A 19,478-nucleotide genomic window follows, 5' to 3' on the forward strand; every position below is an offset into this window, starting at 1 on the left:
AAAAACCTTTTCTCCGATTGGCTAGGGTAGCAGGCAGGCGCTTGAAGTGGTGCAGAGCGCCGCCGGGTTGGGTGCGAGAAGCTAGTGAGCCGGGACTCCTGAGCACTTGGAGGCGGGACATCCGAGGCGTGGTTTAAGGTTGCGGCTGCTGTCTGACCCGGCGCCCTGGGCCGGAGGACACCTGCTCGGCCTCGGCGGGGCGTGTGTGATAACGGTGATGAGAATCGTAGCCTGTGGTGATTCCGCGCGGGAGCCATGCCTACTCTATGCTAAGCCTTCATCCTGGCGTCTTCATTTAATCCTCCCGGCAGCCCTGTGGGGAGGAACGATTATTCCCGCTTTATAGATGGGGAAACTGAGGCACGGACTTGTGTAGTAACTTGGCTCAAGCCTTAGATTTGCGAAGTGCGGCCGCCTGAACCACTCCTGGATCTGTATGACCCGGTAGCCCCGTCCCTCAACAGCCCCCAAACCCGTGTTTCCTCCCAGTGAATTGTGTGGCAGAGGGACCCCGGAGGCTGCGGACACTGAGAAAGCCCCTGAGGCCGCCTGTGTGTTGGGGGGAGTGGAAGGTGGTCAGGGAGGGCTTCCTGGAGGAGATGATATCCAAGCAGAGCGCAAGGAGGAGTCGAGCAGAACCAGAAGGGCCAGAGAGCATGCCTAGCTTCTGTGCGGAGGTCCACCAGAGAAGAAGGACACATCCAGTGCGTTAGAAGAGGACAAGGATGGGTTGGTGGGTTGGGGGGGGGGGCGGGGGACGTGCACAGGGCTGTGCGGAGCCTCCCAAGGATTGTTATGGGTCCAGACTTGTGAGCCAGGGAGACCACTTAAGGGGTTCAGGCTGAGGGCTAGTATGGTCCAGTGGGCTTTGGGAAGATCTCTGAGGAGAAGGGCTGGGCCCCGGGGGAAGAGGGTAGGTGATGGATGGCCCGGGGCCCAGCGATTAGTGTGTGGATTGGGGAAGTCTGCGGTATTTTATGGAATCATCAAGAATTGCTCAAAAATGGGACTTGGGAGGTGAGGAGGGAGTGTCTAGCAGGAGGCCCGGGAGTCTGGCTTCGTGGCTGAGTGGATGGGGGATCACTCCATGGCATGGGGGCCCAGGAGGACAGGGAAGAGGATGAGTCCAGTGTGGGACACGGTGAGGGGAAGGTGCCCAGGGCCAGCCGCCTGGGGGACAGGAGCCAGTTCAGAGCTCCTAAGAGGCCCGAGGTGAAGGGAAGGGAGATCCTACAGTGGGCATCTCATCAACCTGACCTGGAGGGAGAGGTGCGGAGAGAGTAGAGGGAAGCAGCCTTCCCCCTCCCAAATGAGGAGACAGGACGCCTGGAGCCTGGAGTCGGCAATTAAGCTCCAAAATTTAATCCTCACGGTGATCTCAGGAGGTGTTAATCACCTCCTCTGTGCAACAGATAGGGAACCAGGCTCAGAGAGGGCAGGGACGACCCAGGTCACAGCAGGCCCGCAGTGTGTCATGGACTAGATGCCAGGACCCCTTCTGCACCCTCCACAGAAAGGGGGGTCCTGAGAGGTGCCCACATCTGCCCTCGTCTCCCGGAACACAGGTGGCCAGCGTGGGAGCGGGAGAGCAGGTTACTGCACTGTTTCCCATGCTCCCAAACCTTGGCCCATCCTGGCTGGGGGGCAGCTTAGGGCCTGAAAAGAGAAGCCCCAGGAGGGAGGAGGGCAAGCACTGGTCTGGGCCGTGGCCCCGGCAGGTGTTTTCCTCCTGTGTCGTGGACCCCAGGTCGTGTCTCCACCAGCCTCAGGTGGCCACGGCAGCGGAGGACGCGTAGACATGAGCTGGGAGGGATGCTCGGAGCCCCTGTGCGTGGGTTGGCTCAGAGCAGGGCGCAGCTGCAGCTGCGGGTCTCCATCGCCATGAGCAGCACACTCAGGTTGCGGGGAGTGTGGGGCGGGTAGCGGAGAGCGTAGACCTTCTCCAGCCCAGGGCGGCGCAGCAGGCAGGCGCGGTGGTGGGAGAAGGTGTCGAAGGAGAACTTGCCGTGGTAGCTGCCCATCCCACTGGCGCCTGTACAGTGACAGGGAACACAGCAGTCAGGCCCCCAGTGGCCAGCCGAGGAGCATCAGACAGACCTGGGCTCTGCCAGTCACACAGTATGACCTGGGTGGGCTACTTCACCCCCCGAGCCTTGGTTTCCCCAGCTGTAAAGTGGGCTAATCATGAGATGCTGTGGGTAAAGGGCTTAGCCCTGAGCCTGGCCCCAGCACCCACTCAAATAAATATTGGGGACACCAGGTGCTGGGGCACGATGGGTAGACAGTGGCCAAGAGTGGATTCTGGGGGGGGGGGATGTATTGGGAATTTGGGATTAACAGATACACACTACTCTATATAAAATAGATAAACAAGGACCTACTGTATAGCACAGGGAACTATATTCAATATCTTGTAATAACCTGTAATGGAAAAGAATCTGAAAAGAAGAGCGTGTATATATATATAACTGAATCACTGCTGTACACCTGAAACTAACACAACATTGTAAATCAACATTTTCAATTAGAAAAAAAAGAGGGAAAGTAAAAAAAAAAAGTGGATTCCAGGGCAGCTGCCCAGGGTTGAATCTCAGCTCTGAAGTAGCCATGTCACCTTAAGCAAGTGACTTCGCCTTGGTCTCCTTTGTGACATGGGGTGACAGTGGCACCCACCTCCTAGAGTTGCGGGGATTGGGCAAGTGTTCAGACCCATAGATACAGTAAGTGCTGTGTTATGAGTCGCAATGTCCAGGTAGGGAGGCAGTCAAGGACCCGGCAGTGGGAAGTCCAGGGGACCCAGCCTGGTGGAATCAGGAGTAATCCGGGAGGGCTTCCTTGAGTGGGTGAGGGCTGAGGGATGTGGAGTTGACCAGATAAAGTGGGTGTGTGGGGCAAGAGGGTCCCAGGCTCGGGGACAACTCAGGGAGCCTTGGAGGTGGCTGACCGTGGTGTGTTGGGACTTGGGCAGAGCTCTGTGTGTCTGGGGCAGCAACCAGGGAAGCGGGGAAGGAGGCGGGAGCAGGACTCCATGGCCAGACCAGGAAGGGCGGCCTCAGGAAGCTGAGTCAGAGCCCTGGCTCCGTCTGAGGGCCTGGGCGCCGTGGAAGGCTTTGTCAGGGAAGCAGCAGGACCAGATTTCCCCGCAGACAGACCCCCACGCTTCCCTGAGGAGGGGGTGCTGGGGAAAGGGGTTCCAGAACCGGGGACAGCAGCGGTGCGCAGCCCTGGACCTCCACCACCACAGCATCGATCTCAGCCTGCCGTGTGCTCCTGTGACACCAGCCGCTCCCCAGGGAGGGTCCAGGCCCACCAGGGCAGCCCGCCAGGACCTGCTGGTCATTGACTCTAGTGCCAGGTGTGGGCAGGTGGCGGGACCACAAGTCTCTGGCCCTCTCGTCCCCTGAGGAGGAGGTGGGCTCAGAGAGGGGAAGTGGTGGTCTTATATCACACAGCCGTCAGGCTTGCTGGGACCAGCCTCAGAGGCCAGGACTTCACAGCGGTACTGGGGGCTGCTGGGGCTTGGTGGAGGGGGGAGCCGGCAGGAGCCCCTGTCTCCTGTGCGACATGCCGAGCATGGGACAGAGGGGACACAGGAGGGGTTAAAGGAGCAGCATGTAGCCTCACTGTGGAGTAAAGAGAACACCCAAGGCCGCCCTGCGTGTGCTAAGCCCTAGCAATCATAGTGATGTTTAAAAAAAACCTAAACTGTGTATCTGTGGGTCCACCTACATATGTACGTGCAGAGACAGGTATGGAAGGTTCCGCCTCAGACTCTGCAGAGGGGAGCAGGGTGAGAGATGACGGTAAGAGATGGCACGGCTCTGCCGGCACGTACCCACTCCTCCGAAAGGCAGGCTGGCGACAGTCATGTGCATGAAGCCGTCGTTCCCACAGAAGCCCCCACTGCTGGTCTGGGCCAGTACCCGCTTGACCACCTGGGAGAGAAGCAGCTATGAGGCTGGTGGTGGAGCTGCCGGGGCCGCGGGGGCTCTGTCTGGCCCCCTCAGGGCCCTGGGACCCACTGCAGGGTCTGAGGCCACCGTGAGAGCTGAAGGGGGTGGCTGTGAGCAGCCTGCCACCCATCCCCAACAACTGGAGACGTGTTTCTTGAGCGTCCCTTGCTCGTGGCCCATGCAGGTGACTGTGGACACAGACTCAGGCCTGATGGGGAGGCGGGAAACCCAGCATCCTCCTGGGGACGTGGAGGGTGCAGGGTGAGGGGCGGGCAGTCAGGGAGGCGTTCCCGGGAGGGATGTGAGGTGCCTGCTGAGTCTCAAGGGGGGGCAGACATGAGTAGGAGGGCCCCCCAGGCAGAGTGAAGGGCAGGTGGGGAGGCCAGGGGTGGGGTGGGGCAGGGACGCAGCGAGGGGCCTGTGTGCAGCACAGGGAGGACATTGAGATTTGGGTTTTGGAAACATGAACTTGATCCTTGCTTGACTTAATGAAGGCCCTTCGTCTTCAGTCTGTAGGTGTATTTGAAGAATGAGGGCGGTGGGGTGGGGTAGTGGGGGGACTTCCCTGGTGGCACAGTGGTTAAGAATCCGCCTGCCAATGCAGGGGACACGGGTTCGAGCCCTGGTCCGGGAAGATCCCACATGCTGCGGAGCAGCTAAGCCCGTGAGCCACAGCTACTGAAGCCCTGCGCGCCTAGAGCCTGTGAGCCACAACTACTGAAGCCCACGCGCCTAGAGCCCATGCTCCGCAACAAGAGAAGCCACGGCAATGAGAAGCCTGTGCACTGCAATAAAGAGTAGCCCCCGCTTGCTGCAACTAGAGAAAAGCCCACGTGCAGGAACGAAGACCCAGTGCAGCCAAAAATAAATAAATAAATTTATAAAAAAGAAGAAGAAAGGGGGAGGAAAAGATTAGTAGACACTAAACAGTAGTTGCACGAAAACTTGGCTATAGTTAGTTGCAACGTGTGACCCTCAGGTAACAGCTAGGTTGGGGCTTGCCTGCTGGTGGGTGGAGTGGACCCCCATCCGCTGACTCAGAAATCCCACTGAGAGAAATCCCAGGGAGGGGCAGGGGACCAGGGCTCATTCTTGGGCCTGCATGTCCTGGTCATTCATCCTCCCCCAGTCGTGCCATCCCATGTCGTGTGTGCCTTCCATGAGCCAGGCAGAGAAAGGGGACACTGCCGCCACCAGGCCATGATGATGCAGAAGAATGGAGGTGGGGCTGACCTAGAGGGGACACTGGACCCTAGAGAAGACCCTGGGGAGCCGCCCACTAAAGGCCCAGGAGAATGTGGCCTAGACTGGAGGGCAGGGGGAGGCCCTGCTGCCCCGAGGAGAAAGGAGAGGGACAGAGCCAAGACAGCGCCACCATCCCAGAGCTCCTATGACTGTCCCCGAGGGACCAGGACCCCCTCCCCTCCTGCCAGGCCCCCTGGTCCACTCTGGTCCTGGAGCCACCTCACCCTCTGCTGACCTCACTCCACCCTCCACTGCTGCCACCTGCGCCCACCTCTGCCCAGCCCCACCTGGTTGCTGTTGGAGAAGGTGTACAGGGCCAGGGGCTTCTCCCGACGGTTGATGAAGTCGATGGCCTCGTCCAGGCTCCCCACGTTCATGATGGGCAGGATGGGCCCAAAGATCTCCTCCTGCATCACCGGCTCCGTCTCCTGCACGTCCACCAGCACCGTGGGAGCTGCCCGGGCACAGGGCACGGCTCAGCCCCAGGGGTGGGGCCTTGGGCAGGCAGGGCTCAGGGACCCAGGGCCCCAGGGCCCCAGGCTCAGGGACGTTCTGGGGAAGGTGATCTCCCCACAGCCCCCGGGAAGTGATCTTGAGGGGCTCCCCAGCCTGACCGGGGCCCGTGGAGCCCAGAGAGCCCCTGAGCCTTGGTCTTACAGTCAGAGGGTGACCGGACCTGAGGTCCCAGGTCCCAGCCTGTTGGGGAGCAGCGCCACCCTCTGAGCCGTTCGGCCCAGGAGACTGGGGCTGCTCTGTTCACAGCATAGCGGATGCTCAGGACGGGCTGTTGAAGTTCAGAACCAGGAACCGTGGGCTCATAGGACCTGGGGTCATGGCCCCGTGGAGCAGCAGAGCTTGGGGCTGAAGTTTGGAGCCTGAGCCCTAGAACTCTGGGGTCTGAGCTTGGAGAATCCAGAGCCTGGGCCAGAGTGCCGAGTCGTGGGGTCACAGGCTCAGACACGGCAAGGCGGAACACTAGTGTCACAGAATCGTGGCACCAGAGCCGTGGACCAGGCTGGGCTCTAGCAGTGGGGTCGGGGAGCCTCAGGGCCCCAGGTTACAGGCTGGGCCCAGACTCGGGGCCCAGCTGTGGCCCCCAGCGTGGAGGGGCCTTAGCTGGGGTGGGCTGGGAGTGGGGCACAGTGGCAGGGAGGGCGGGACTCACCGATGTAGCGATCGCTTTCATCACTCTGGCCCCCGATGGCCACTCGGCCACAGCTCAGCAGGCCCCGGAGCCGCTGGAAATTCTTCTCACTGATGATGCGGCCCAGGTCTGGGGAGCTCTGGGGGTCTTCGCCATAGAAACGGGTGATGGCGCTCTGCAGGGCGGGCAGCAGTCGAGCCTGCATTTCGGGGCTGCACAGGATATAGTCGGGGGCCACGCAGGTCTGGCCGGAGTTGAAATAGCGGAAGAAGGCCACGCGGTTGGCCACGGTCTGGGGGTCGCAGTTGTCGTCCACGTAGCAGGGGTTCTTGCCCCCCAGCTCCAGCGTGACGGGCGTCAGGTGCTTGGCGGCAGCAGCCATGACGATCTTGCCGACTCGGGGACTCCCTGGGGTGGAAGGAACCAGAGTGGCTCTCGGTCACTTGGACCAGGTGGGATGGCCTCAGCCCAGGGCTGGGACACCTCTAGGGGGCTCACTCCCTGCCCTGCGGCTCCCTGGAGAGGCAGTAGAGCGGAGGGTGGGGCGGGGGCGGGGCGGGGGGGGGGTGCGGAGAGTCGCCCTCACTTGGCTTTTCCTTGTCAGTTGCTGCTGCACTGGGACCTTTTTCAGGACGTCCCCCCCTCCCCTTCCTCCCACCCTCCCCCACCAGCCCCACACAGTGGAAGGTCCCCGAGGAGCTCTGCCCACAGCTGCAAGCCAGGCCCTGCTACCTCTCCTGACCTGCCCAGGTAGACACCCAGGAGCCCCCGTCTCCTGCTTCTGATCCCAGCTGGGCCTGCAGGCGACTCTTTCTAACCTGCCGCCCGAAGTCCCTCCCCACTCTCCACTCTCCTCTGAAAGTGACTCCTATGGGCCGGCTCCAGCTCTAGCTTGTCCACATTTGGGTCTCCCCTCCCTGACCTAATCTGGCAGCCGTGGCGCCCTCCACACCCACCGTCTGCCCCCCCTTCCCCTACGTCCCCACCTCTCCTCTGGGCTGGTGTCCTGGGTCTCACTGTCCCCTCCTCCACTCAACCACCCCCAAACACTCCTGACAGCGCCCCCAGGCCTCGAGACACTCTTGCCCATGCCTGGCCCAGGGTCCCACGCTGCCATTTCTGTCGTGATGACCCTGGCCTTTCTCGCCAGCCACCACGGCCCGAGGGAGCCCAGAGCCCAGTCACCCCTCTGGTCTCACTTCCTCCTGCTTCCCTGCCCTCGTTCCCTCCCATCCAGGCCCCCGTGTCCGCTGAGCCTGCCCCAGGGGCCTCCCCCTACCACGGCTCCTTCCTTAGTTCTTCCTATCTTTGTTCAAACACCTCCTTGTCTGTCAGGCCGTCCTAACCACGCCCACAACTGAATTCCCCACCTCCACCCTGATCACCTTTGCACGGGCTCCAGGACTATGTAGGAGGCTTTGTCTTCCTAGCCCTGCTTTATCCCAAGGCCTCGCGGTGCCCGTCTGCGCTCTCAGTAAACATTCACTGAGTGAGTGAGTGGATGTTGCCCAGGCCACATGCTGTGACAAAGGCTTTCATTCATTCATTTGTCCTTAAGACAGGCCTGTGACTTGGGGATGGCCCCTATCATACCAATAAGGAAGCTGAGGCCTGGAGAAGTCAGGAGATTATGGCGGAGTAGCTTCTGGCGGTCCATCGGCCTCTGCACAGACTGCCTCGGGGACCTGGCGTAGAAGCTGGCCTCCGGGGGTCTGCCTGCCTTGCCTCTGCACCCTCGGTCCTGGGGGGCCGGGGCCCAGAGTCCACCGAGCTTCGGGGTGTGATGGTGGAGGGTGGTCAGGCACCCCCCCGGCTTCCTCCTCCTGGTGCTCCCACCCCCTGGGAATCTGTAGGAGCAGCAGAGGACCCTGGCCCCTCTGCTCCCACAGTTGCCCTCCTTGTCTGTTAAGGTGGCGGCTGGCAGGCCTTGTCCTGGGCTCGTGGCAGGGTCTGGGGAGGAGAAAGGCAGAGACGGCACGTCCCCTGCTCTGATGGGGACAAGGTGTGCAGCACAGGAGGCGGGTCTGCTCCTCCCTCCCCCAGGGCCTCGTCTTGTCTGTATCCTCCGCCCTTCCATCTCTTCTGGAAGCTCCGTCCTGGTCACTGGGAGTTAGGTGGTGTCTGGACCACATGGGCACATGTCAGGGTGATGGCAGGTGACCTCTGGGAGCAAAATACAGCCTGCCCCAATCCTGGCTAGTGCAGTGGGCACTGCATCTTTTTGTCACCCGAGCCCCCAAACCCTCATCTGTCCAGCCCTCCAGAAGGGCCGTGGGCTCCTGAATGAGTGCCTGGCACAGCGGGAGCTCAGCCAGGGCAGGTGCTGTGATGCGTGAGATTGTGGGTGGTGGAGAGGCCTGTTTCCGGGATGGGGCCCATCCCTCCCAAGGGTCCCCAGGGGCCCGGGGCTGCTCCCCAGCCTGCTCAGGGAGCACGGAGCAAGCTCGTCCTGGGGCCGAGAGCACCACCCAGCACTTGCCCCAGTCTGCATCGTCCCTGGCTGTCTGTCTGCTTCTGTCCCTTGCAGCCCCTCTCCGAGTTGGGGATGAGACCCCTAAGGGTGGGGCTGGGCTCAAGCCTCTCACCTCTCCCATCCTGCGCAGCCCCCAAACTGGCGCCTCACCTGTGAAGAAGATGTAGTCGAACTTGTGCTCCAGTAGCTGCCCGGTCTCCTGGGGCCCGCCCAGCACCACGGCGAAGCAGCTCTGCAAGGCACACAGGCGGAGGGCTCCCTCTGGGACCCCAGCCTGAGAGCCCAGAGGGCACCTGCCTGCCTGCCTGCCTGGGACGGCTCCCCCCTTGCCTGGCCTGACCCACAGGTGCCAGGGCTCCAGGTGGGCTGGGTGTGGGGGAGCGGGGAGCTCCCCAGGGGCACTGGGCACAGGCAGTCCCAGCCCAACAGGTGTAAGGTTGGGGCCTGGCGGGTTTGGGGTTGGGACTGAGGCCGGGGCTGGGCCAGCAGGGCTGACCAGAGACAGACAGGGACCCCCAGGGGACAGGCCCCACCCCTCTGTTTCACTCAGAGGGAAACAGGCTGAGAGGGGCGGTGGCCTGGCCAAGGCCACACAGCCCAGAGGAGGCAGGAGTGAGGCTGGAACTCACGTCCTGTCTGAGGAGCCACCCAAGGGCTGCCCGGCCCAGCGGGGCCTGCTTAGCCCTGCTCAGCGCCAGCGTAGCTGCTTGGTCTGTACCTGGCCCTGCTCACCTGGTCCAGGTATCGGGGCAGCACCTCGGCCAGGACCTTCTCAGTGCTCTTGCTGATCTCTGAGGGCTTCAGCAGCACGCAGTTCCCTGAGGGGCGGGGCGGGGAGAGGAGGGGGCCAGTTGTAGCCACTCCCTGTCTCCATTCAGTCCTCACACCTGCAGGGCAGGTGCCGGCCTCACTCCACCTTCAGGTGACGAACATGGCTCAGAGAGGTGCCGTGCTGGCCCCAAGGCCACACAGCCTGGGGATGGCGGGCCAGATGGGAACCAGGCCTTCTTAGCCACCTGGTGCCCGCTCCCCCCTCCTCCCTGGCTCTGTGGGCGGCTGTGAGGCTGGGGGGATGGGCGGGGGGTGGGGGGAGAAGGTGGTGGTTCCCTCTCACCTGCTGCGAGGGCGCCCACCAGGGGCTCTAGGCTCAGGTTCAGAGGGTAGTTCCAGGGGGCGATGATGAGCACCAGGCCGAAGGGCTCCTTCCGGATGAAGGCCGAGTCCAGCTGCGTGGCCTGGGCCGGGGCCGGAGTGATGGTGAACGGTGAGGTGCCAAGACCCCAGCCCCTCAGCACCACCTGCCACCCAGAGAGGCTGCCTGCGGCCCTGACCCCCAGGGTCACTCACCAGGTTCTTGGGCACTTTCTCATCCTTCATCCAGGCCCGCAGGTTCCTAAGGGCCGAGTTAATCTCGTTCTGGCTGATGCTGATTTCAGACACCTCTGACTCGAAGGCGGACTGCAGGGGAGGGGGAGGGGCAGGGGCAGGGCTTGGGCCAGGGTACCCAGGATCCGCAGGTGGCCGGAGCCCTGGGGTGGGCAAAGCCTCCCCAGGCAAGGCCTGTCTTATCCACTCATTCATTCATTCATTCATTCACTCCATGTTCACTGAATGGTTACACTGTGTGGGTGCCGTTTCTGTGCTGGGGATGCAGCGGTGACTGAAACAGACAGAAAAGCTGCCCCACGGAGCTGACATTGTAGCGGGGACGGTCGACGTGATGATGAGAACACTGACTGCTCCATTAGGACGTGACAAGCGCAATAGGAGGGGATGAAACAGGATAGGAGGGATAGAGACGGCTGGAGTGTGTGTGCGTGCGTGTGAGTGCATGTGCGCATGTATGTGTGTGTGTCTTTGCTCTATTTTATATAAGATGGTCAGTGCCAGCCTCTGGGATGGGGTGACATTTGAGCAGTGAGGAAAGGGAGGGAAGGAGCCCATGGATACCTGGAGGCAGAATATTCCAGGCAGATGGTATGTCCTGTGCAAAGGCCCTGGGGCAGGTTCAGGCTTGCTATGTTCCTGATTGGCAGGGAGAAGAGTGGGTGAGGTGATGAGGCCAGGCAGCTGGGGTGAGGACTGTTGAGCAGAGCAGGGACAGGATCTAACTTAAGTTTGAACAGGACTGTCTGTGTGGCCCTCTGTGGCCTGCTGTGTGGATGTCAGTCTGCAGGGGACACTGGGGACAGGTGTCTCTGGGTCACTGGGGACTGGTCACTGGGGACAGTTGTCTCTGCCATCAGTTCCCACAGCCCAGGGGCCAGGGCAGATTTCAAGGGCAGGAGTCGGAAAAAGGAGAAAATCAATAGGGCTTTTGTCCTGATCTCTGCCTGCCGGCATGCCTGCCCCACCCCCATGAGGGAGGAGGGACCCAGCCTGTGGGCTGCAGGCAGCTGGAGGCCCATGGCCTAGGACACAAGAGCCAGGCTGTCCTGATGCCTGAGACTCAGCCATTATGGTGCAAGTTCCTTCCTGTCAGAAGAGAGGGTGATGGGCCCAGGAGTGCCAGAGCTGAGCCTTGGGGGGAGGGGTAGGGTGCAGGGACCTTGTGGGGGAGAAGCCACGCCCACCAGCGCTTCTAGGAGCTGAGCCTGCTTCAGGCATGCCTTCTACTATGTCTGTGTCCACAGCCCACGCTCCTGCCCAGCGAGGTCTCCTGTGACCTGAGTGAGGTTTGGGCCTGTTTAAGGGATGATCTGGACCCTGCTGAATGCCAGGAGCTTGGAAGAGTAGGCTGTTTTCAGCCAGGGTTCTGTGCCCTTAGGCAAGAACATGCCCTCTCTGAGTCTCCTCTGGGGGTGACTGGGTGTGACCACCTCTACCTGGAAGGGCTGTCGGGGGGTTAAATGGGAGGATTTGTGCAGGTCAGACAGGGCAGTTGCTGCCTGCTGGGAGGGTGGGGGACAGGGCTGGCCGAGCCCAGAGGGAGGGACCAGACCAGGGGCAGGGACCAGATTGGATTTTCTGGGCTTCTGCTCCCTTTGTGGGGCATGGGCTCCTGGAGCCTTGAGGGTTGCAGGCAGGAGGTGAAATCTGAGCCATAGGGAGAACAGGGACCAGATAGACCATCGGGTCAGGTCTCACGGAGGCGGCCAGGCCAGGCCAGCTGGTGGGCAGGGCAGAGGCTCAGTGGGGTGTCAGTCCCCAGGGAGCCCGACATGCCAGGGTAGGGGGTGTGAGCCCCCTCTGTCCTGGACCAGGTCCAGTGAATGGACACTCCCCACAGGGAGGCAAAGCCAGGCCCCTTGGGCGTCGGAGAGCCAAGGAGAGTACGACCCGGTGCCCTGGTTTCATAAATGGGATAGCAGATGATTCCAGAAATGGCTGACGAGGGAGCCCAGGTCTCACCTGGCTACAGTCCCGGAGTGTGGTGATAAATAGAAGGTTTGAGGACCCTGAGAAAGGCAGTAGGCGTCACCAGGAGGCCACGTCCCCAGGACAAGTCCTTGTGGCCAGCTTTTGCTGCCCCCGTGAACGGGGGTGCCCGATCCATGACCCCAGATGCCACAAGATACTAGTCTCGAAGTCTGTGACTGCTCTGGACACCTGGCTGGGTGCCTGCAAATCAGGTGGGGCCCAAGGAGGCTGCAGAGGGCCTCCCAGGCCTGCCAGTGCCGGCATCTCTTTCATGACCTGGGTGGAGGCCGTAGGCCCACCGGAAGGGCAGGGGAGGCAGGAGGGCAGAAAGGGATGACCCCAGGGTTCTGCTCGTGGGCTCAGGAGGTCTGGGGAGAAGATGAGCTCAGCGCCCAGCATGAGCCAGTGTGGGACTGCTGCAGCCCCCTGGGGACAAGTGGTGACCACAGGGGCTGGCCGGCAGCCAATGTGCACCGTGGGCCTGTCCTGGGTGTTAAGTATCAAAACAGCACCTTACCAGCTGGTAAAGAGTCACAGCCTTGGAGAGTTATAGGTGGTGAGGGGCCAGTGGAGTGGGGCGTCAGGGGTGAGCTTGGACACCGTGGCCTTTGTGGCAAGCCCAAGGGACATTTTGTCCAGAGAAGAAGCCCCTGGACAGTTGTCCTAGGGTAGCGGCAGCCACACGGGTGGGGCCCGCTGGCTGAGATGGTGGAAGGCTGCCTACAAGGGAGTGTATTTCTTGAGGTCCTGCTGTGGGTGCTGCTGGAGATGGGAGGGGCCGAGCCCCCAGGCCTCCAGGGTTTGGACAGAGGCCCTGATGCCCACAGTACCTCGTGAAGCAGAAGTCCTGCACATGCGGCCCTAGCGGTGTGACCCAGCTCCCTGGACCTCATCGCTTGCACACCTCTGCCTCTTCCACTCCCCTTCAGCCACTCTGGCCTCCTTGCTGCTCCTCAAGCACAAACACACCAAGCACCTCCTGCCTCAGGGCCTTTGCACATGCTGTGTCCTCTGCTGTTTCCCCCTCCTTGTCCACGTGGATCCTTCCCCCTCCTCCTTCAAATGCCACTGTCTCAGAGAAACCTTCCCTGACTCCCACATACAAAACAGCACCCTGACCCTGGCCCTCTCTCACCCCCTTCACACTGGGAGTGTCTCTCCATGGCATTCATTACCATCCAACGTACTGTGTATTTATTTACTGTCTAGTTGTGTCTCTCCCCAGGAGGCCAGCTCCCTGGACACAGGGACTTTGTTTTATTTGTTGTATCCCCAGAGCCTACAACAGTACCTGGCCCATAGTAAGTGTTCAGTAAATAGTAGTGGAGTGGGGGAATTCCCTGGTGGTCCAGTGGTTAGGACTCCGCACTTTCACTACCGAGGGCGCAGGTTCAATCCCTGGTCGGGGAACTAACATCCCTCAAGCTGCACCGCGCGACCAAAAAAAGAAAAAAATAGTAGTGGAGTGAATGAAGAAATGAACAAATGGGTGAATGTAGAAGGGCGGGTTACGGCACAGGAAAAGAGGTGGGGTTTGATGGCTTTTAGTTCCCCTTCATGGAGGGTGCAGCTGTCCCCATCTCCCCTGTCTCAACCTCCCCCGCCCCTGCCCTCCTCCTCCCGCCCCTGCCCCTCCCCCCCAACCCACCTTGTGCAGGTCCTGCGCCAGCGCCTCCTGCAGAAGCTGCTTGTTCTCTTGCAGGAAGCGGCTCAGGCCCTTCAGCTGGGCAGCCCGGAACTCAGCCGGCCGTGTGCGCCCCGAGCCGAAGGCCTCCCGCAGCCGCTGCAGCGTGTCTGCGAAGGGGTCCATCCTGCCGGGCGGGGCAGCATGGGCCGGGGCGCCCCACCTCCAGGCGCCCTCCACCGCCCCTGCCTGCACCCGCGTGGGCCCACGGGCGCCCCCATGGGGACTCACACGTCAGCCCAGGGACCAGGGCTGCCCCACCTACACATACACACACACAAACACACACGCAGGGGGCACACTTGGACACCCACTGACAGAGCTACAGACCACACCTCTTAACCAGTGGGCAGGAGGGCTCTGGACCCCAAGGCAGTCACCGGACTGGGTGTGGGCTTGCAGACAGCTACTCCGTGGCCCCTAAGAGTGAGCAGGGAGCCAGGGGGTCACGCTTCTTCCTGCCACACGGAAATTAGCCCTAAGCCATGGCCCCCACCCTGCTCCGATGCCCCTCCTGGAGACGGGTAGCCCTTACCCCAGCAGGCCTGAGTGCAGTAAGCAGGGGGAGTTCGGTAACTAGAGGGAGAGTCCAGCAACCACCACTTTGGGACATTCCCAACACGGAATGCTCTGTTCCCACTGTCCCCAGCCTGGGGGCCCTGCCCAGGGTGGCCAGGCTGGCTGGTGGTGGCTCAGAGGGCTGGGTGACAGGACTCCTCTCCCTGTGCCCCAGCTCCGCAGCAAGACGGGGAAAGAAGAACCTCACCTCCCAGAGGCCCTGCTGCCCATCCCAGCCCCATCGGCCACAGAGTTGGAGAAGCAGGGAATGTTGAGGGGTGAGGGGTGAGGGGTGAGGGGTGAGGGGTGAGGGGGCAGTCATGCCTCCATGCTGTCATCAGCCAGGGCTGGCAGGCAGGGTAGGGGCTCTGACATTCCCCCGGGCGCCCGCCTGCTTACTTGAAGTTCATCAGAGGAGCTCTCTGATGCACTCAGTCCTCGGCCTGGTGCCAAGGACCAGTGGGGAGCCTTTCCTCCTTCTCTCTCTGACTCACTTCCCTTCTGGTCTCTGCTTGGCTGATGCTTCCTTCAGGCAGCCCACCATGATTACTCCCTTACACATTCTCACAGTGGGCCCTTGGCTCTGCTCCCCACCACACTGTGTCATATCTTGTGATAAATACCTGGTTTCCTTCTGTCCACCTCCCTGCCCCGCCTCCCCATCCCTCTCTTTCCCCTCCCACTGGACTGGGCAGCAGGACCCCTCTTTGCCTACTTAACTTATCATTTGGGTCTTTGTGCCCCAATCTCTTCATCTGTTAAGGTCACCCTTCCACCTACCACCTGATGGGTGTTTATCAAGGATGAGACCATGCTGGCCAGTTCTAAGCCCAGGACAGGGCGTCAGTGCCCTCAGGGTTGCCAGCTATTGTTAAGTGACTACTGCCACCACGGCCTTAAGTTTTCTGGAGGACTCCATGACCCCAAGGGCTGAGCTGTTCCAGCCAACAGGATGGCCTGGCCTGATGGGCACTCTGTGCTGAGAGCCTGGCTGGAGCCCTACGCTGTCCCCATAGGCACGATGGGGGCCAAACCGAGCCCACAGGCCTCCTACTCCGATCAGGAGAAACGGGGCAGTTGTCTCGGGCACAGGGCGGGCACCACATCCCCCAGAGAGGGTGACTGTAGCAGAAGAGGGACCTCATCAGAGCCCCTCTCGCTCCAGGCTTGTCCCCAGCTCCAACCCTCCTCCAGGGAGGAAGGCATACTGGCCAGAGACCCAAGAGCCAAGAGACTTGCTGACCCCTAAAGCCGCCACCTGAGCTCAAACCCTGACCCTGCCTCTCTGGCTGTGTGACCTTGGGCAAGTCACTCATCTTCTCCCTGCCTCAGTTTCCATGCCTGTAAAAAGGGGGTGCTACCGTTCCACCACATGAAGCACCAGCCATTGTGTGCATGGTAAGAGCTTAATAACAGTCAGCTGTGGTTATTGTTACCAAGTATTCAACAAATATTTATCGCTCTTCCTTCCTCCCATCCTCTCTCACCTTCAGACTTCTGCTGAGGGCAAACCACACCCGCCCCTCTCCCGCCTCCACAAGGTTCTTTGCACTTTCCTAAGAGTCTGCAGAACCCACAAAAATGCAAGGCACGCCACTTGAATAGTGCATCTCCGAGTACAGTGTGGGGTGGGGAGCTCTGCGGGGATGGAGGTCTGGTTGGAACATTCCAGCAGCCTCTCCTGGCAACACGGAGGCCAGCTCACACCATATTGCAGTTTGGTCAGGACCGAGGCCCCAAGGGGTGACTGCTGCAGGGCAGGGAACTGGACTCAACCCAGGTAAGCAGATGTGCAAGGCTGCCTTGGGCCTGGGGGGACCCTGGGCCTGTGAGCCCACAAGGGAGCTGAGCAGCCACTGTGGACACACAAATGAGGGGGTTCCTTCATCGGGTGGTCTGGGGGCCCTGAGCCCACCTCCCTGGGAGTTGCTAAGTCACTTGATGCGACAAGGGATGGGCCTGGTTCCCCGGGCCCCAGGGCCAGCCACCTTCCCTCAAGGCCATGAGCCTGGGGATTCTATAATAATAATAATAATAATAATAATAGTGACCAGGCACTGCCAGCGTGGGTGCCTGATGTGAGTGCAGCATGGCTTTTGGATGGCACCCCTGTAGGAAGCTGAGGCCCAGGTCATGTGGCATCGAGGAGGGTGACAAAAGGGGCGGGCACTCAGGTCTGCTGCCTCCAAATCATCATCAAGAAACAGCTGCTGCCCGAGCCCCGTCCCTGGGCCCTGGCTGGTCCTGCCGATGAGCTACCTCCCAGCCCCCACCTCTGCCCACCCTCTCATCCTTTCTGCCTCGGTTTCCCTGTCTATACCACAGGCCTTCTAAGAGCACCCTCCGTATGACGTGTCGGGGGCCTGAGGACCTGGGTCCAAATCCCAGTAACTCTGTTTATCAGCTAGGAGACCTTGGGCAGGTGGCTTGGCCTCTCTGTGGCTCACTTTTCCCATCTGTGCAATGGGGATGGTGTCTTGTAGGTACCCCATAGTGCTGTGAAGTGCTTGGTGCAGGGCCGAGCCCCGTGAGTGCTCAGTGAGGATGGCTCTGAACGATGGTTATTCAGACTGCAAAGGACAGCTGTGCTGGGGGGGTCTCGGGGAGGAGACCCTGGGGTGGGAACCCGAGGAGACCTTGGCCCCGTGTGGGCACCAGGGAGGCAAGGACATCAACTTGAGACCCAGGTGGGGGCAGGGATGCGGGGCTGGCAAGAGTGACAGAGGTGAACATGGTGATCTGAGGGCCCAGGGGACCCCCATCAGCCTGTCAGAAGGTGGACGGCACGGGGCTGCCTTGAAGGCTCTGCAGGTCCCAGTACCCTAGAGTCTCCAATCTGATCTCCCCGCCCTGCCCCGTGTAGCCTTAACCTGGATTTTTACAAGGTCTCCCAAACTCTGGGGAGCAGCCCCCTCCCTTCCATGGTGGGTGTGGGGAGCTGGGGACCAACCCTTGGCCGTGGGCCAAGCCAACCCCCGCCCCGCCGCACGGAGAGGCTGTGCCACCGGCTGCCTGATGCTGGCGAAGTCTCTCCTTCCTGGACCCTGGCAGAGTCCGTTCCCAACAACACGATCGCTCAGAACCGCTCGCTGCGTAGCCCACCCCAGCAGCGGGCATGCGTGGCAGTTGCCCAGGAAATGTGTTGCCAAATGGATGCTCGACCACCCTCCCCCCAGGGACAGGGGTGCATTCCTTCCTGGGGCGGCCGGTCCAGAGCTGGGACTCTTGGCTCCCTTGGTAACTCCAGGGAGAGGAGGGGCGTCAGTCCAGCTCAGACAAAATAAGGGTGCTGCCTGGCCTCGGGGACTCTTGGCCCTCTCTCTTTGCTCTCTTAGGCTGGGGCAAAGGGAACTCCCTTCCTCCTTCCCCTTTCTCCTCAGGCGAGCAGAGAAGCCCCAAGAAGACAAAGCTAGTCCCTGTGCGTGGCCGTGAGTGGCCAGGCTTGCCAGGACTGACGGCAACCCAGAGTCCCCAAGCCAACCTGCCAGCGGGTCCCTGGCCCCGACTGCTCGCTGCTATATCCCCAGCCTCTGCAGAACACCGTACCTGAGGCCCTGCCAAGCTGCCCTTCCTCCTGGTCGGCCCTGCTCTACCCAGCTGCCCTTCTGTTACGAAATGTCCAAGGCTGGGCCAGCCCCTGGGGCGGGGCTGCCCTGGCCTCGTGCCTGACTTTGACTCTGGGCTGGCTGGAGGCTGCAGGCTGAGATTTCCCCATCACTTCCCTCAGGGGCCTCTAGATCCTTTCCTGGACCACAGAGAAGGAGCCAGGGCGCAGAGAGGGCCAGCACCAGGCCAGGGCCACACAGCAGGTCTCCAGGGAGCTCTGAGCTGAGGGGTCCATCTCGACCCCTGATGGGAAGGATGGAGGATGAGCTCAGGGTAGTGGGCCCAGGAATTACGGTGTGGGGTGCAGGCTGTGGCCTGGAGTAGCAGGGAAAGCCCCACTCCCCACAACCTGCCGCCCCCCACCCCGCCAGCCCCTCTGAGCCTCAGTTTCCCACCTGCAAAATGAAAAGCTCAGATCCAAAGACAGCTGGAGTCCAGAAATACAATCCCAGGGCCCAGGCCCGCTGCAGGCTTCGTCCCTGCCCTCTGCGCGTCTGTGTCCAACAGCACCACCTCATCCAGTACCCTGCTCACAGCACCTGTCACCCCTGCAACCTGACATTTTACAATGAGGAAACGGAAGTCCAGAGAGAGGGCACAGGGCATGAGTGACAGGCTGGGACCCACATGAGAAGGTTGTTGCTCCAGAGCGGGGCTGGGTCCACCCCGCTGCTGTCCCCTCCTACCTCCCGGGAAAGAGCGCCACCCTCTGCCCTCTAGGTGAGCCGTCATGATGTAAGTGTCGCCATGAGGTTCCTGTGTCCCTGCCCCTCTGCCTCACCCCGCCCCCACTCCGGGCACACCTGTCAGAGCCAGCACAGAGGGGGATGATCCCCTGGCAGGTTCTGGTGTCAGACAGGCAGGCGATTAGGTTACGGGTAGGGGGACAGGAACATCCTTTGTGCTATCGCCCCATGCCTGTCGCCCTGGGCCCGCTGCTGCCCTTCCACCTGGGTGCCCTAGGTCTTGCCTGGGATCCGGGCCCAGGGCCTCTGGGCCGACTGGGCACCTGGGAGATGCTCCTCACTGCCCCCGCCCTCCCCGCTGCCCCTGCCTACCTGGGAGGGCAGGAGAGGTCTCCCGGCCCACACCTGCTCTGGTAGCCCCTGGAGGCTTCAGCCGTTTGGGACTGGGGTAAGGGGCTTCAGGGGCCCTGTCCTCTGCGTGGGATAGAGCCCCCAGCCGCTGCCTGTCACGTGGCTCAGCATGTGACAGCCCTGCCCTGCTGTCTGGAGCTGAGCCAGGCAGAGGCAGAGCCAGTGTCAGGCGGGGCTGGGCTGGAGCTGAGCCTGGCAGCGGTCAGCCAGGAACCAGGTCCAGAGAGGGGCAGCCACTGATCTAAGGCCACACGGCCAATCAGGGACCCACCTGGGGAGGTACTGGTGGGTGGGAGGGGTATTGCAGGATCCTGAGCGGCCCCTCCCTGACTGGGGATCCCTCCAGCTGGGGTTACCC

The 19,478-nt window shown here is 61.5% G+C and overlaps 1 protein-coding gene across 8 annotated transcripts; it reads right to left on the bottom strand.

The window, feature by feature from the left end:
* Positions 1 to 1,339: 1,339 nt before the first annotated feature.
* ALDH3B1 (aldehyde dehydrogenase 3 family member B1) lies at positions 1,340 to 19,221 on the bottom strand. 8 transcript variants are annotated; one of them, XM_057553926.1, is made up of 12 exons: positions 17,964 to 18,014; positions 14,195 to 14,279; positions 13,824 to 13,986; positions 10,163 to 10,273; positions 9,930 to 10,050; positions 9,548 to 9,633; positions 8,966 to 9,047; positions 7,936 to 8,292; positions 6,364 to 6,750; positions 5,486 to 5,652; positions 3,836 to 3,935; positions 1,340 to 2,032 (listed from the first exon to the last, which is right to left on the bottom strand). In XM_057553926.1, the coding sequence occupies exons 3-12, from the start codon at positions 13,983 to 13,985 to the stop codon at positions 1,842 to 1,844; spliced, it is 1,764 nt and encodes a 587-aa protein (XP_057409909.1). In that variant the 5' UTR covers position 13,986; positions 14,195 to 14,279; positions 17,964 to 18,014; the 3' UTR covers positions 1,340 to 1,841. The 8 variants fall into 8 exon arrangements, with proteins under 8 accessions (XP_057409909.1, XP_057409917.1, XP_057409910.1 ...); XM_057553934.1 differs by having other exon boundaries at positions 13,824 to 13,969; positions 17,964 to 18,008; XM_057553927.1 differs by lacking the exons at positions 14,195 to 14,279; positions 17,964 to 18,014 and adding an exon at positions 19,082 to 19,221.
* Positions 19,222 to 19,478: the final 257 nt, after the last annotated feature.

The sequence above is a fragment of the Balaenoptera acutorostrata genome, chromosome 9 (assembly GCF_949987535.1).
Source record: "Balaenoptera acutorostrata chromosome 9, mBalAcu1.1, whole genome shotgun sequence".
Lineage (NCBI taxonomy): Eukaryota > Metazoa > Chordata > Mammalia > Artiodactyla > Balaenopteridae > Balaenoptera > Balaenoptera acutorostrata.